Source organism: Hipposideros armiger, unplaced genomic scaffold (genome assembly GCF_001890085.2).
Source record: "Hipposideros armiger isolate ML-2016 unplaced genomic scaffold, ASM189008v1 scaffold_183, whole genome shotgun sequence".
Lineage (NCBI taxonomy): Eukaryota > Metazoa > Chordata > Mammalia > Chiroptera > Hipposideridae > Hipposideros > Hipposideros armiger.
In genome coordinates, this window is record NW_017731533.1 from 513843 (window position 1) to 529982 (window position 16140).

The 16140-nt window shown below is 44.8% G+C and overlaps 1 protein-coding gene across 2 annotated transcripts in view; it reads right to left on the reverse strand.

The window, feature by feature from the left end:
* Positions 1–423: 423 nt before the first annotated feature.
* The window catches only part of CCNY (cyclin Y), a 207633-nt gene continuing 191916 nt past the window's right edge, over positions 424–16140 (reverse strand). For both annotated transcript variants that reach the window (XM_019652609.1, XM_019652608.1), the window contains 2 exons: positions 7313–7475; positions 424–3246 (listed from right to left, as the gene is read on the reverse strand). In XM_019652609.1, coding sequence (XP_019508154.1) covers positions 3130–3246; positions 7313–7475 — 280 coding nt within the window. In that variant the 3' untranslated portion in view covers positions 424–3129. The remainder of the gene's footprint in view (positions 3247–7312; positions 7476–16140) is intronic.

Consider the following 16140-nt stretch of genomic DNA (forward strand, 5'->3'; position numbering starts at 1 on the left):
ACCAAAAGCAGCCAGAAAGGATTGAAATCACTCTCTCCCAAAATTCTGCTTTGCAGCTCAGCTGAGGATCAAAAATTTCAAAACCACAGGAAACCCCAAGATGGAGAGGCCCCTGCCCAGGGCGGAGCAGACAACGGTCCAGGCTATGATCTTGAGCAGTAAGGCATGGGAATGTGTCTTGATCTTAGTAGGATCTCCCAGGTTGCCCTCCAACTTGGTTTTAAATCCCTGACTTCTTTCCCTTTTCCCAGTTTAAAAAAAAAAAAGAACAAAGAAAAAAAAATTTCACTGGGCTATATTTTATTCTCCCAGTGACTTTGTTATTTAAATGGAATAAAATTAAACTTAACAAATTGTGTGGTTTTCTTCATCCTTCATTAATGATGAAAACTGTGCATTCAAAAACTACACTAAGACAATGTATTCCTAAAGAGTAATCCAGCTTTAATTGTAGGGCATTGAATCACCTTGCAAACAAATTACAGTCACGATTTATCAGCAGTACTGTACTAGTACTGTTGTTGGGTTTTTTGTTTTTGGCAAACTTAGAACAAACCAGAGAACAAAACGTCGTCTTCATCATTATGTAGAAAAATAAAACAAACCTAAAGTATCTACCTATGTGTCAAATGATTCATTCTGCAAAACTAAAATCTACACTTAACAGCAGTTTTAAAAATCCTTAGTGCAAGAAACATAACCAATTAATACAGATCAATACTTATTAATGAATATGGAAAATTTTCCTATACAGAGGTAGAGTCCAGTGCACAAGGCTAAAACAATATTCAATAGTCTAAACAAAGACTGAGCCAGGTGTTACGGGATTCACTTTAAATTTTAAGTTATCAGACTATATGTACATACATACAATAAATAGACTATACAATTTTTTAAAGTAGTTTAATAAACTCCACAAAATAATAGCAGATGCATTGAAATATTTACATAATTCAGTTTTCAAATCTCTCTCATTCAAATAAAAGGGATAAAAATAAGATTTCTGCTTTAAAGGCAGCAGAACCTCTTTCCTGAAATGGATCGGTAAAATACTTTACATGAGAGGAACTAATTTATGCTTGAGAGGTATTCAGATTCAGCTAAGAAAATATGTCCCTTCTTAAGCTATATAGAATAGGGAATATAAAATGATATTTTCTACATTTTTAGATCTCTAAAGTTCTAACTGCAACTCTTACTTGAAGAGAGACACTGATTTTGGTACTCATACAGAGTATATCAACACAATTACAATGGAAAAATAATTAACTTCTCTGCTTGTCTGCTTTTGAAAGTTTAGGCCAGAAAGAACTTGACAGTATTTCTGTCCCAGTTATGTTTATATGTGATAGAAAATTTCCGTGAAACCTGACTAGCACTTCTAGCTTGGTGTTCTTGGGATTTCAACTTTCTGAGTTCCTTCCATTTCCAAAGCATGTGTCGTCGGGAGAAGGCATGTATGGGGATCAGATGTATGATTTTAGGGTAGTCAAGACTAATAATATAAGATTCCAAAGTTTCCCAAGCTCACATAGGAGGAAGCTAAAACAGAGTATCTGTGCCGTTTGCCTCATAGAGACTTGAAAAAGGAAAAAACTTAGAACCTGTCATTGTGACCCAAGAAAATATGCAAAAACCCAAAGCATTATATGCTTCATTGACTCAAATTCTTAGACTTATCAAATTTCTCTGATATTTGATCATTAACCCTTTTATTTTACTTGATATAAAAGATTCTTATCTAGCCCATAGGGAAATCAGGGATAGTCAGAAAACAAAAAAGTATGGTCATAATTAATGAAGCATAAACCTTCACAGTTTGAATTTTGTACAACTTCTCTAAGCACCCACAATGAAAATGCAAGTTCAGTTTTTTTATTCAATCATTCTGTGAAAAACACCTAAACAGTCACATTTTGCCCTTCAATGATCTTCCCACTGGAATACCCAGCCCCCCGGTTTTTTTTTTTATTTTAGATTTTTAAAAAATTTTATACAAATAACTTTGATTTATACTAACTTTGATTTAAAGTAAACATATAAAAATTGATAGGAATATTGCTTGCAACAATGGATGTGGAAGTAGAGGAATGAACTGGGCAGGGAGTACAAAGAAATGGCTCCTCTCATTAACTTCAGGAATACACCTCGCACTCCGGAAAAAAATCTCAACTGAGGACACCCTCTACTGCACATTGTTTCCTCGGCCCATGAAGTCTGACTGATTTGTAACTACGACTTCAGGTCAGAGGAAAAAAAACAACTGCATGAAAATCGGAAGGCACAAGCACCCATGTTATTCAGAATTTGTTTTATCAGGGCGGGGGGGGGGCGGTGAGGAATAAAGAGGAAAAGGGATACTTTTGGTTCAGCACTACAGTCAAGTTAATTTTGCCATTGTTGAAGAAAAACTGTACAAAATAAAGGTGTAGAGAAGTGTAACAAGTGTGTCCCACTTGTGAGGAAGAAAGCTCAGGAGACAGCTCACAGGAATAGTGCAGAAAGAAACAACCAGTACTATTTATTTGGATGTCTGTGCCATGGTGGGTACAAACTATAACCTCTGTCCTGTGGGACCAAAACCAAAACAGAGTAAAAACCAATAAAAATCCCCCACATCGCAAAAAAAAAGCCGCTGGAAGGAACGCAAGCAGTCTCACGGGACAGACTGATCCAGACGGAGGTGATGAGGGCAGCACGCGTCTTTAATGCACATCCGACTGTGTCACCTGCTGTGTGCCCATCCTTTTCACCTACTGACCCGACGGGGGACTTAGGAAATGGCCGTGCCACTTAACCATGTTCCCTGCCTCTACGTGACTTCCCTTTCCCTTTATTCCCTCCTCCAGGATTAGAGTCTTTTCCCTCCACGAAGGAGGTGCTGTTATCGACGATGGGAAAGGCGTGAGACCGGAGTTCCAGACACTGACTCTGCTTCCCTCGAAGCCTTGCTGCGTGTGGGCCACACAGCCCGGAGGTGGTCATCAAGGCGGCCTGACGGAGCTATGGATGATAAAAAAAAAAAAAAAAAAAAAAAAGGAAACAAAACCAAACCACCCCAAGTCTGTCTTTTCTCAAACTAAAGGAGAAACTGAGGGATGGTACAGCCTCCAGTGGGGACACCCACAGTTAGGAGATGATGGCCGGCGACCACCTCGGCATAGTCAGATTGTCAGCACTCGCTGACCGCTTCCTCGTGGGTCTCCTCAGGTCCTTGTACTTGTCCTCGCAGAGACGAGAGATGGCCTGGGGGCAGGAGAGAGATCAGGTCAGGACCAGACCCTGGAAGCCCCCCGCACACACTCATCCTCAGACACCAACGGCCGCTGTGAGCAGCACCGTTCTAGCACTGAGGACACCCATGAAAAAACCAACAAGAGTCCCTGCCCTGTGTGGTTCACGTCCACGGCCCAGACCTGCGTGCCAGTCACAGCGGGGGACACGAGGCAAGTGCAGGCACAGTCCCTGTTTCTCAAGTGCTTCCAGTCTAATCGAGAAAACCATCTGAAAATGTGAAACTTAAGGACAGTGTAGCCTTAAGCCAGCCAGCCCCAGGTTCAATGGTGGTTCCCCACCTAGGGGTGTGTGGCCTGAGTATGTCCCCACTTAAGTCATTAGTACCCTCGCCTGCAAATGGGGTAAGAGCAGCACCTTCCTAACAGGGCAGCGGTGAAGCACTGGGGCTCTGTGCTTGGTGTGCGGGGAGAGCTCAGTACTTGGCTGCGAACATTCATCAGAGGCCGAGTCAGAGCACGTGACCAAGTATTCCTGTCACCTCTAGACCATAGCTGCACAGAAACACGGGATGCAGAGAGAGTCAACATTGCATCCTCATTTTGCTGACGAGGACAGTGGGACTCCAGGGGGAGAGCCGTAGCTAAAAGCAGGGCCAGCCCGCCCTGGGGTCCGAGCCTGGCCATAGCTCTCCAGGGGCTGCCACCATGCAGGAAAAAGCAAGATGACAAAGGCTGAGCCAGCTCACACCACCCCAGGGGTCTTGTCCCAGTCACATTCACCTGCCATCTGTAAGATGATCTGGGGGTGGGGGTGGGGGTGACATTACTAAGGATGAAGCAAAGATGAGGACTTTTAACTTCCATATAATTCAAGTGGAAGACCAGGGGCTGCTGGGGCTACGGGGACAGATACAGTGCCACCTGCCAGGGAGTCACAGCCAAGGGGAAGAGGCACAAAAGCAGCCGCCCGCTCCTCAAGCCTGTGCCCTGATCACAGCTCACTGGCTTTTGCTGGGATTCTGGAATCATCCTTGCAGCTGGCCTCCCCACTTCTCTTTCACCCCTTGATCTCCTCCCCACTGCTTTCCGGTCGCCTTGCCCACCCTGCTCCCTGGCCTCCCCGCTGGCTCTGCAGCAGTTCCTCCCTCAGCTTGGAGGCACCTCAAAGTCAAGTCTTCATACAAAGGTCACCTACCCAGTGAGGCTCTGACTATAGCATCCCTACCCTGTTTTACCCTTTCTTTGTTACTAACCTTCTAACATACTAGAAAAGGCTTATTTAAAATGTTTATTTTTTTATTGTTTACTGTCTGTCTCCGCCCAACAGAATACAAACTCTTTAAGGACAGGATCTATGAGCTTTGTTCACGACAGTTCCCAGGGCCGAGCTGTAACCGGCACCTGGTATCAGAGGGCCCTGAGTGAATATGTGAAAATGGACATCAGATGGTTGTATAAGTTCCAGCTAAGATACACAGAGGCATGACCATAACAAGAGTAGGGTTAAAATAGTGGAAACAGAGGGGACTGGGCAACTGATTCCATTTTAGGGAGTCCCTGAAGAGACACTCATGACTGAGGATGGGCATCAGAACTAGGCTACAAGGGCAGTGCTTGGAGGCGAGGAAATGATCAGGAGAGACGTGGCATTCTCAGTAGGGCAGGAAGTCCTAGCAACACGTGCTGGCCTTGTGAGATACGGCTGAGGGCATGGCTTGGGGAAGGCCACTGGCGGGCCAGGCTGACACGGCCGCCCACATGCTGGCTGGCTCAGGCATTATTCTGTGGCAATGCAAAACGAGCAACGACTCCAAAACCTACTACTGCATTTTAGAAAAACAACCCCACTGGCAGCATGGAGGATGGGGAGGAAACAGGCATGTCCTCCCCCAAATCAGAGATGAATTAGGGTAGCCGGTCGGCTACGACACTGAGAATTCATTTGAAATGTGTTTCGTACACATAAAGTAGGTGGCATATTTAAAGAAGAGAAAATTAGATTCCTTAAGGGCAGCAGACAATCATTTTTGAAGCAAATTATTTTCATTTATTTAAACTTCCTGAGAGTACCATCTGTTGTGTCTTAGCTTACAAACAGTATGAATCGGAATGCAATATCATAACAAATTAGTTTAATTACGCAAACTGCTGTAAGCTTCACGGATTTCCCACATGCACAGAGAGACAGTAATTCATCTCAAAAAGAAACAGCCCCACTAATGAAAAGGCCAGTCTGCACCTGCCCGGGCTCGTGGTGTGCTCTTGTTTCCACTCTGCCCTGCACCCAGCACATCAAACAAGCCAGCTTGTGGGGCATCTGAACAGGCACAGAACTTCAGGAAGGGGCAACTTCTACGAGATCTCAGTCCTCCTTGCTTTCCATTAGGGGGTTCAAGTTTGCTAACAAAATGGACAGGGATGCCGGGGCCTGGAAAACAATGAAACCTCACTCCTAAGAAATGATTTCAAAGGGGTGCCATCTGCTTTCCCAAAGAGTGTTTCTGTCCAGCCCTACACAGGAGGGGAGGGTTTGGGTCTTGGGAGGAGACAGAAAACAGCCTTGTCAGGACCACCGGCCTTCCTCGTGCTTGGTGAGCCCCTGGGGCACTGGGCACGGCCGCCCCAGGAGCAGGTGAGTTCCCCCCTCTTTCTGCTCAGATAAGCTAACGGAGTTAACAGCAGGCACCAATGCCCCCAGTCTCGGCCAGCCTGCGTGCTCCCCACTTAGCAGATCCGAACCACTAGGTATTCTCACTCAGAGAACCACAGACCTGATTTCCTTCGGGGCTGAGTGGCTCCCAGGAGCTCCGAGCTCCTCTAGGAGTGACTAGAGCCCAGCCCAGCACACTGAGGCAGCGGGGGCTGCTGCAGAATGAAACGGGGCTCATGCTCACCCTGAAACTGAATTCTATCTCACGTGTGTGCTTGTGAAGGTTTCACAGTATCTGCCTGGGAGCAAGTCCTTCAGAGGCAAGACTTCCCATCTTTTGCTCTTGAATACAAGAGAAATAGGAAACTTAACGAGCAGTTTCACTCTAATGGCTGGTACCCAGTGACAGAAACGTGGCTGAGTGCTGAAAATCTCACTGGGTTTTTATGCTAAACCCAGTGCTCTGCTTTCAGTTTTTTCCAAACTTAGTTGTACTGTTTCCTTTTTGGAGTTAACGTATTGTTTACTTTTTAGATTTTTATTTAAAATTTTTGCTTTCTTAAGCTTGAAATCCAGAATAACCCTCTTCCCCCCACATCTAGCCTTTGTTTTGTCGGCAGCTGTGAACCCTGTTAGACCCCTACTCCAGCCCTCCTGACCCTGTGGACCAGCGGAGGGTGTTTCCCACGGACGGACGCTGGGGCAGGCAGCAGGGACCTCCTGGGTCTCACCACGCCTGGGACGTGGCTGTGCCCTGGACTGCTTTGGTCAAACGCTCTATGGGATGAGACCAAAATGACGCCCAGGGGTGAAGGTGCAGGGGGCCTCAGCACACCTGCTCTGAAGGAGCGGGGTGGGTCTCCCCAGTAGCCCTATCACCCCACCCCTTTTCATTCAGTCCAACAGTAAGATGGGAAGAGCTAGGTGCAGGTATGAAGCTAAGCTCCATACATGCATAAGACACAAAAGTCACACAGCTTAACAATGAAGGCTCAGACCAAGGCCAGCGGGGCTGGCCCTCACTCTAACTGGGCTGTGGGGAAAATACTTTGAAGATTAAAAAGCAGAACCAATCCTTTTTGGATTCCTAATCATCAGGGTCGTCTATTATCTTTCTCCTTACGAAAGCACATGCTGGGAAATCCTTTTGGTGGGCTTATTTTCTAAAAACAGAAACTTAAAAAAATCTTTGATTTAAAAAAAATCAATGAAAATTAAGTAAAAACTGATATTAAGAAGGTTATTGAAAATATAAGGTTGTACAAATTATAATTAACTAAGTTAATGGACCAGCTCTAAATCCAGGGTACCCTGTCCCTACAACATACATAGTGGGGAAGTCACCGCGGTGATCACGCCCTCCCGTGGCGCCCAGGTGACACATCTGAAGCACTGCACCAAAATCCTGGACCTTAAAGCACATTACCTCCAGCTTGTGAGCTCTGTCCCTGCTCAGAGGCTCCAGGGGAAAGCTCAGGTTGTTTGCTTCTGCCAGAGAACGAAGGTCAAAATAATACTTGGCATAAACACTGGAAGGAACATTGATGTTGAACTGGAGTAATTCAAGAAACTGTCGCTCTAACTCATTCCTGCAAAGCAAAGACAAAAATAGCACACATTTAGCTGTCAATCCAGCTCCATGGCCTGTCAAGGCACGCTGCTGGACACGAGGCCTCAAAAACTGCATTCTCTGGGGGAGAAAAGCCATTTAATTAATTGCCTGGTTGGACACCAGAGATGCCGTTTAACCACCACATTGGTATTAAATGCTGAATCCACTTGATCGGGTGCCCAGAAGGATGAGGCCTGATTAATTGGGATGATCACCAGGAAGTGCTTCAGGGTGATTTGTTTCGCTGAGACCTAACACACACACAGCACGCTCGGGCTGCAAACCTCAGCATGAACCATCAGCTCAAACACCGCGCAGATGAAGCCGTCACGAGCTGTCAAGTGGAGTCCAGTGAGGGCCCGAGACAGCTGCCCAGAGGAAAGGCCTCTGTCAGACCTAGAAGATGCATCCCCTCAACGGCCTGCCCCCCCTCCTGGAGACGGGAGTTGGGGAGCTGCTGGAGGGGCTTCCTTAGGCAAAGTAGGGGGGGAAAGGGGACATCACAGCCCCAGCCTCTTACAGAGAACTCAGCAAGTCTGAAGAATGAAAGCAGCCGTTCCCAAACCTGAGCACAAATCCAGTCACCTGCAGGGCTTGTTAAGACAGACTGCTGAGCCCGTCCTGGCCTCTGATGCCGCAGGGCTCGGGAGGGCCCGTGAGGTTCGCTTCTGACAAGCTCCCAAGGGATGCTGATACTGCTGGTCCCAGCCACACTCAGAACCAGCTGCCTGTAAGAGAGCGGTCAGTAAAGGTGCCAGCGCAGGAATGCAGATGCGTCTGGCCAACCCACTCACATTTCAATGAAAACTAATGATCGGAGCCAGAATATTAATCCACTTTAAAACTTCTACTTTGAGAACGTCCTCATGTCAGTTACCTTTTAGATTAAGTTTATTTCTCAACTGTTACAACCTGGGGTATGAAAAGTCCTCCACGATCTATTTGTTGAGCACTGGTCCTGAGTTGGGCACTCAGTTTTAGCGCCACCTCCCCGGGAAGCACCGTGCCCCCACAGCACACTACACTCCTGTATTTCTGTCCTTTCTCACACTCCACTGTCGCTGTTGCCTTAACTCAGTCTCCCTTACTTGTCTCCTCCTAGCCAGAAGCCGTGACATCTGACTTCACACGGCCAGCCCTAGCACAGCGCCTGACGTACAGCTGGTGCTCACTGATTGTTAGTGAATGGAGCAGGTCAAGCTCAGCCTGGGCGGAGGGATGGGGAAGGCTTCCCGAAGAAGGGGGAATGGAACTGAGTTTGGCAAGCATGGCACTCTGGTGGAGAGAACAAGGGTTGGGGCGGGGTGCCCATTCAGACCACCCCCATGCCCACAGGAGGACAGGACACATCGTCACCACCTCCTGTAGGTGGACCTGAAGGGCTGACAAGCCCTGTCCCTAAGGGCCAGGCCTCACCACCCCTCTGGCCCAGCCTCTATGACTGTCCTGAACACTGAGCCCCCAGTTATGGTCCCTGTATGCAGGCCCCCCCGTTTTTCAAGGCTCAAACCAATGTAGCACCACTCTGTCCCCATGGGGTCCCTGAGTCCCAGTCTGTTGCTGGTGAGCTGCCTCACTAAGCCATGAGAGACCAAGGCGGACTGTGCCCCCCCCCCACCGTCTCATGTTGCTGTGACAACAGGGGGCAGGAGTGCTGAGGAGGGGGGCAGGGAGGCTGGGATGTGAGCGAGGGCGGGGGCTTCAGGGAGAGAAGGTGCTGGGCGCATGGGAATTAGGAGACTTCAGCATGTTGCTATGGCAGGCCTGAGTGCTTCCAACGGAAAAACCAAGAGCTCATACTCAGGTCTTTTAATTGGAGAAACGGCATAACTTGCATGCTGTTTCTATACAGACTAGCAAAAGGATTAACAAGCTCCAAACGTATATATTGTGCTAATTTTATAATTTTAGAGGATTTAAATTACTTTGATTTATTTGGGATGATTTTTACTTTAAATGACTATTGTTCATGCCTCATTTAAATGAGATTTAATAAGAGATCATCTTGTGAAATACTGGAACCCAGATAAAATTTTAATAAAACAAGAATGTCAATAATACCACTAAAGCCAAAAGAGCCAGAATAAATGGGCTTAGAAGGAACTCTCCTGAGTGAATATAGGAGCTGCCTGTGGACAGACTGCCATGTAGTGGCCAAAAGGTGTCACTGCAGATCTTATTCTCCCAATGCTAAGAAAACCTTGCCTATTCAACATTACAAGAGCTAGTTTGTTAATCCTGCCCCAAATGGTGTATAAACACCAACGACTCTTGTTGAGAGTATACTCTACGATTAAAGTCAAGGGGAATCTGGTTGTGAACAAGGTGGTATTTTCCCAGGGTTCCCTGGAAAAAACAACAGCGTTTCTCCAGGCTTTTCTTGGATGTTTCTGTTTACGCTCTGGGGAAAATGGGGATTTTAGAGCTGCTATGTTATGTATTTAAACTAAGGAAAGGTTTAGGAAAATAAAGATAATTCCTCAAATTTGAAATCCCAAACTGTAGCAGTATAATCTTAAAGAGATACCTGCGTACTAACTCATCAGAAAACTAACAGTGATGCAGAGAGAAAAGGCTTGATGGATTTACTGCCTTCAACTGGATAATAGTTCTTAGGTTATACTAGGTCAACATTGTAAAGAAATCCAATTGGACTGGTGCAATTCAGCAACCTTCATATGGGCCTCAAAAATGGAGTAGGGAGTTACTTTCACCATCTAATAACCTGCCTGCTTTTCTGAAAAAATGGGATCACTTCAAAAACTAGCCACCAGTCCAGCAGTTCCACTTCTGGGTATATACCCAAAAGAATTGAAAGCGAGGAACTCAAAGAGATATTTGTACATCCATGTTCTCGGCAGCATTATTCACAATAACCAAAGGTAGAAGCAACCCAAGTGTCCACTGATGGATGAATGGATAAGCAAAATGTGGTATATACAGAGAATGAAATATTTTTTACCTTAAAAAGGAAGGAAATTCTAACACACGCTAAAACCTGGATGAACCTTGAGGACATTATACTACGTGAAATGATAAGCCAGTCTGAAAAACACAAATTCTGTGTGATTCCACTTAAATGAGGTATCTGAGTAGTCAAATTGATAGAGACAGAAAGTAGAATGGTGGTTACAAGGGTTTGGAGAAGGGGCAAATGCGGACTTAGTGATTAGTGGGTACAGAATTTCTGTGCCTTTTACCAAGAGTTTCTGGTTGGTGACGGTTGTGTAAAAATGTAAACATACTTACTGCCACAGAATTGTACACTTAAAAAATGGTTAAAATGGTAAATTTTATGTTATGTATATTTTACCACAATTAAAAAAAAACAAAAACAAAAAAGAGGCACCAGGCACCTATGGAGAAACTGAGTTTCTCCCTGTGTCCCTATCGGCCCTGCAGCACTTAAACAAGTCTCTTGGCTTCTCATTATCTGGGATTCCTTTGTCTATGGAGGAAAATTTACAGGGTTATCGCAGAAACACAAACCGACCAACTCCAAAGTGTAGGGTTTTTTTAAACAGCATTTTGCCTATAGTACTTTTGCCTATTTAATTTCATCGTCCCCTTTCCTATTAACAGCAGTTGTCATTAGGTGCTCCGAGCTGACCTGTGATGGTGTGACCTCTTCCTGCTGGTTAAGAGAAAGACAGGAAGGCCCATGGCCTGGTCTTCCCACAGAAGGTCATCCCGAATCTGAAGTCCGTCTGTCTGGCATCTACCTACGAGTCTCACTGACACTCAGCTTAAAATGTTCTCCACCTGTGCTCACAGCCACATGCCCACACAATCACTGACTTCCAAGCCAGAACCCCCTTGCCTTAAAGGTACATGTGGGGACTGAAAGTTCCTCACTGGTGGATGATTCCTAAGCTGGATATAAACCCGGGCTCAGAAATATCAGGAAGGTCATGTCAGGATGCTAGTACACAGGTGAGACCAGAATGAAGGGAGAAGATGGGTGTAGAAGGGTGCCTGGAAGAGCAAACAACCCTGGAAAACCCATTTCACAGAGCTTTCCTTCTGAAGCCTGTGAATCCTCTCCCTGACAAGGAGCTCCACGGGAAAGCTCAGGTTGTCTGTGCCAGGAAATGAAGGCTAGGTGATGACATGAGATTAACACACTGCTAAATGCCTGAGCTCCTAGCTTCTGATGACATCCCACTCTGCTTCCTCTCCCCACAGAAGGGTGCCTAGGAGCCATTTTTCTTTTCCTTAGGCATTCCGCTGAGTGATGTCCAATTCTACTGACTCCTGGAGACTCACAGGGTTTTACTGGAAAAGACTGATTCAAGCACTCATTTTTAAAAATTCCAACAGTAAATCTATGACTCTGCTGATGCTACAAAATTACTTAAGAGCCTCTAACTACCTTCACAAGCATGGTTCAATGACACAGACACCCTGAATTGCTCCTAGATGCAGTGGTATCATTCTCCCTTTCAGTAAAAGTCACTGGGTGTATTAGTTTGCTAGGCTGCTACAACAAAATAGCAGAGTTGGTTTTTTGTCCGTTTCCTAATCTGTTCTTATAGGACACCAGTCATATTGGATTAATGTCCATTGTAATGACCTCATTTTAACTTAACTACCTTTTTAAAGACCTTATTTCCAAATACAACTACATTCTGAAGTACTGGGCATGAGGATGCACAATTCAGCCCTAATGCTCTGCCTTCTAGCCCCCCAAAATTCACGTGTCTCACATGAAAAATACATTCACCCCATCCCAACAGCTCCAACATCTTAACCCATTCCAGCTTCAACTCCAAGTCCAAAATCTCCTCTAAACATCATCTAAATCAGGTATGGGTGATTCGTCCTGAGGAAAACGCCTCTCCAGTTGTGTACTTGTGAAACCAGACAAGTTATCTGCTTCCAAAATACAGTGACAGACAGATATAGAATAGACATTCCCATTCCAAAAGGCAGAAATCAGAAATTAGACAGGGATCATGGATCTCAGGCAAGTCAGAAAACTAATGGGGCAAATCCCACTCGGTTTTAAGGCTGGACATTCATCTTTTGGGGTGATGCTCTATTATCCAGCTCATGAGGTGGCAGCCCTGCCTTCTGAGTCCCCGCAGCCTCGGTGGCCCTGAGCAGCAGCCCTACCCTTGGAGCCAAGGTGAGGCAGCCCCAAGCCCCCGGCCTGTCCCTGTTGAGCCCAAGCAGCCCCGCCAACTTCTACACAGCCTTTGGAGTCCTTCTTCCCTTTTTCTGAAGAATAGCTCTAGTGACCAGTCCTGTGGAATCCCAGAAGTCGGCAGCCTTCCTTCACTTGTCATGTATCTGTCCCCAAAAGCTGGCAGCATTTCTGCTGAGATGGTTGGCTGGATCAATGAGCCACACTCTCTTTATCCATCTGTTTAGCAATGCTGTCCAGCCACACCCTCAGTGTTCCTTCAGAGCATGCTCTCTCATTTTTTTTACAATAGAGATACACTGAGAAGTTTGAGAGTTTCCAAATCTTCCCTTTATGGTCCCTTTTTGCTTAACAACTCTTTCTTCAATGTATCTCTCTTCTCACATTTTAGTATAAACAGCAAGGAGAAACCAGGCAGCGTCTTTAACACTTTGCTTAGTAATCTCTTTGGCTAAATATTGAAGTTCATCACTTTCCACAAAATGCTAGAACACAATTTGGCCATGTTCTCTGCCACTTTATAACAAGGATCGCCTTTCTTCCCGTGTCCAATAAATAGTATGTTCCTCATTTCTGAGCCCTCACTTCAGAGCGCCTTTAGCATTCGTGTTTCCAGCAACATTCTGTTTGCATATTCTGTAAGATGACACAGCTTCCTCAACAGCTCCCCTAATGGCTTTCTGAGTCTTCACCAGAATTGCCGTTAACACCGTATTTCTACCAACAATCTCTTCAAGGCAATATAGGTTTTTCCTAACATGAGCTTCAAAACTCTTCCAGCCTCTACCCATTACCCAGTTCCAAAGCTGCTGCCACATCTTTAGGTATTTAGTACAGAAGCATTTCACTCCCCAGTACCCAAATCTGAGTTAGTCTCGGGCTGCGATAATAAAATGCCACAGACTGGATGGCTTAAACAACAGAAATGTATTTTCTCACAGTTCTGGAAGCTGAAAGTTCAAGGTCAAGATGCCAACAGGTTTGATTTCTTCTGAGGCCTCTCTCCTTGGCTTGCAGATGGCTCCCTACTCTCTGTGTCCTCACATGGCTGTCCCTCTGCCTGTGTTGTCATACTCCAGTCATACTGAGTTAGGGTACACTCTAATGACTCCATTTTAACTAAATTACCTCTTTAAAGACATCACCTCCAGATGCCGTTACATCCTGAGGTGCGGAGGGTTAGGACTTCCACATACAAATTGGAAGGAGGGAGTACAATTCAGCTCCGAATACTGGGTGTGTATTACAGGGCTCAGTGGGGCCCTGGTCTTCACGCCAGGATATGCTTTCCCTAACAGCATACAAAGACTTTTTCCAAGCATGCCTGGGAACAACACAACAGCGTTAGGGAACAGATTTCTAGATCTGTAGCTTTCATTTCCCTCTCTTAAAGCTGACTTGCCCAGGGCTGGCCGAGTGGCATGTTGGTTAAGAACTGGCTTGGGACGCCAGCTCTGAGCAGCAGGAACCCGGTTTGGATCCCACATGAGGGCCAGTGACACTGCCCTCTACAGCTAAGATGCGGAACAACAGCTCGACCTGGAGCTGGACTGCCATGAGTCGCCGACGACGGCATAGACTGCAGCCCCTGCTGCAGTGGGTTGCCATGGGCTACCGTGTGTGGCTGGCAGCCAGCGTGAGCGGCTGGCAGCTGGTGTGAGCTGCCAAGAGCCGCCGTGAGTGGCCGTCCAACGGCTGGCGACCGACCTGCCTCACCCGGGAAGAGCGCAATGATGGTGCCAGCTTGGGCCAGTGAAGCAACGTCCTTCACAGCTAGACTGAAGAACGAAAGGAAAGCAACTTGTCTGTTCCCCTTCCTCCAATTCCCCAGCACTGTTCCCATCCCCCAATTCCCCAATAAAAATCTTAAAAAAAAAAACTGACTTGCCCAAGAACACCCCAAGTATGCAGCTTCTCCTTTTGACTGCTTCTTTCCCTGTTGCTCTTCTCCCACTCTCAGAGGGAAAGGCAGGGGGCTCACCCATCCTCACCAAGTTCACTGTCAGAAGGAGAACCACTTCTGAGAAGGCCAGTAAAGGGACTTAATCCAATATGGTGTTGAAAAAGTGAATGACTCTAATGACAGGCTAATAACTTCGGTGGTTTCCAATTTTTGCTTTTAACAAACTGAAGGAGGATTTGGTAGGCTCATTAAATAACTTTTACTGACAGATGACTATGTGAATTTAGCATATAATTCTAAAAGCATTTAAAGACTCTCTTGAGTGATACGATTATAATAAAATTTGGAAATTTGTCTACTTATATGAACATGTTCTTTCAACTCTCACGTTAAAGAAAAATGGAAATAAAACTGATACTGAACTTTATTTCATTTTATCAATAAGTAATAATCCTACACAAAAATATTAACTAATGGAGGAAAAAGCAACCCTACTGATTTCATTATCAGATATATTTCCCATAAGATTTTACTCTTTATATTTAATAATTTATATAAAAATTTATAATGTTTATATTGTTTTGATCAATTGGGTATTAATGATAACTCACCTAAGGTGTTTTTAATAAGGTAAAATCTTACAGTCCAGAAAGGTAACATTCCAGTTTTACCTTATATCTACATTTTTGTTACACAGAATTTTGAGAAATAAACTTCTGTGAAAGGAAACCAGAAAGGAAATAATGAGTTCAAGAAGAAAAAAGAATATAAAACTTTCAATTTTAAGAAAATGGATGATGGTGAGTATCATATTACTATGGATTTTAGTTTCCAACAGAGACTTTAAAAACTATCATGATTTATTTTTTGTTTTAAGCAGCTAAGTTTGCATTTAAAAAAAATTTTTTACATATACATTTATTTTTCAATTATAGTTGACATTCAATATTATTTTATATTAGTTTCAGGTGTACAGCATAGTGGTTAGAAATTTATATAATTTACGAATTGATCCCCCTCACTAATCTAGTACCCACCTGGCACCATACATAGTTATTACAATATTATTGACTATATTCCCTATGCTGTACTTTATATCCGCATTACTGTTTTTTAACTACCAATTTGTACTTCTTAATCCCTTCCCCTTTTCCACCCAGCCCCCCACCACCCTTCCATCTGGCAGCCATCAGTTTGTTCTCTGTATCTGGGAGTCTGTTTCTGTTTTGTTTGTTCTGTTCTTTAGATTCCACATATAAGTGAAATCATATGGTATTTGTCTTTCTCTGTCTGACTTATTTCATTTAGCATAATACCCTCTAGGTCTATCCTCATGGTCACAAATGGTAAGATTTCATTCTAAGAAATACCACCACTTAAAATACAGTGCAAACAATATCCTTTGCAAATACTGAAACTTGTGATGAACGTTTTTTAGATGTCAATTTAAAAATGAATTGAGGATGTAAACTGTCCAAAATTCTTCTAGGGATGGGCAGACAAAATGTGTGAGGACCTGTGTTGTTGTGGTCACCTGGCTTGTACCTCCAAAACAGATATGGGAGATATGACTGCGACTGCACTGAATCAGGA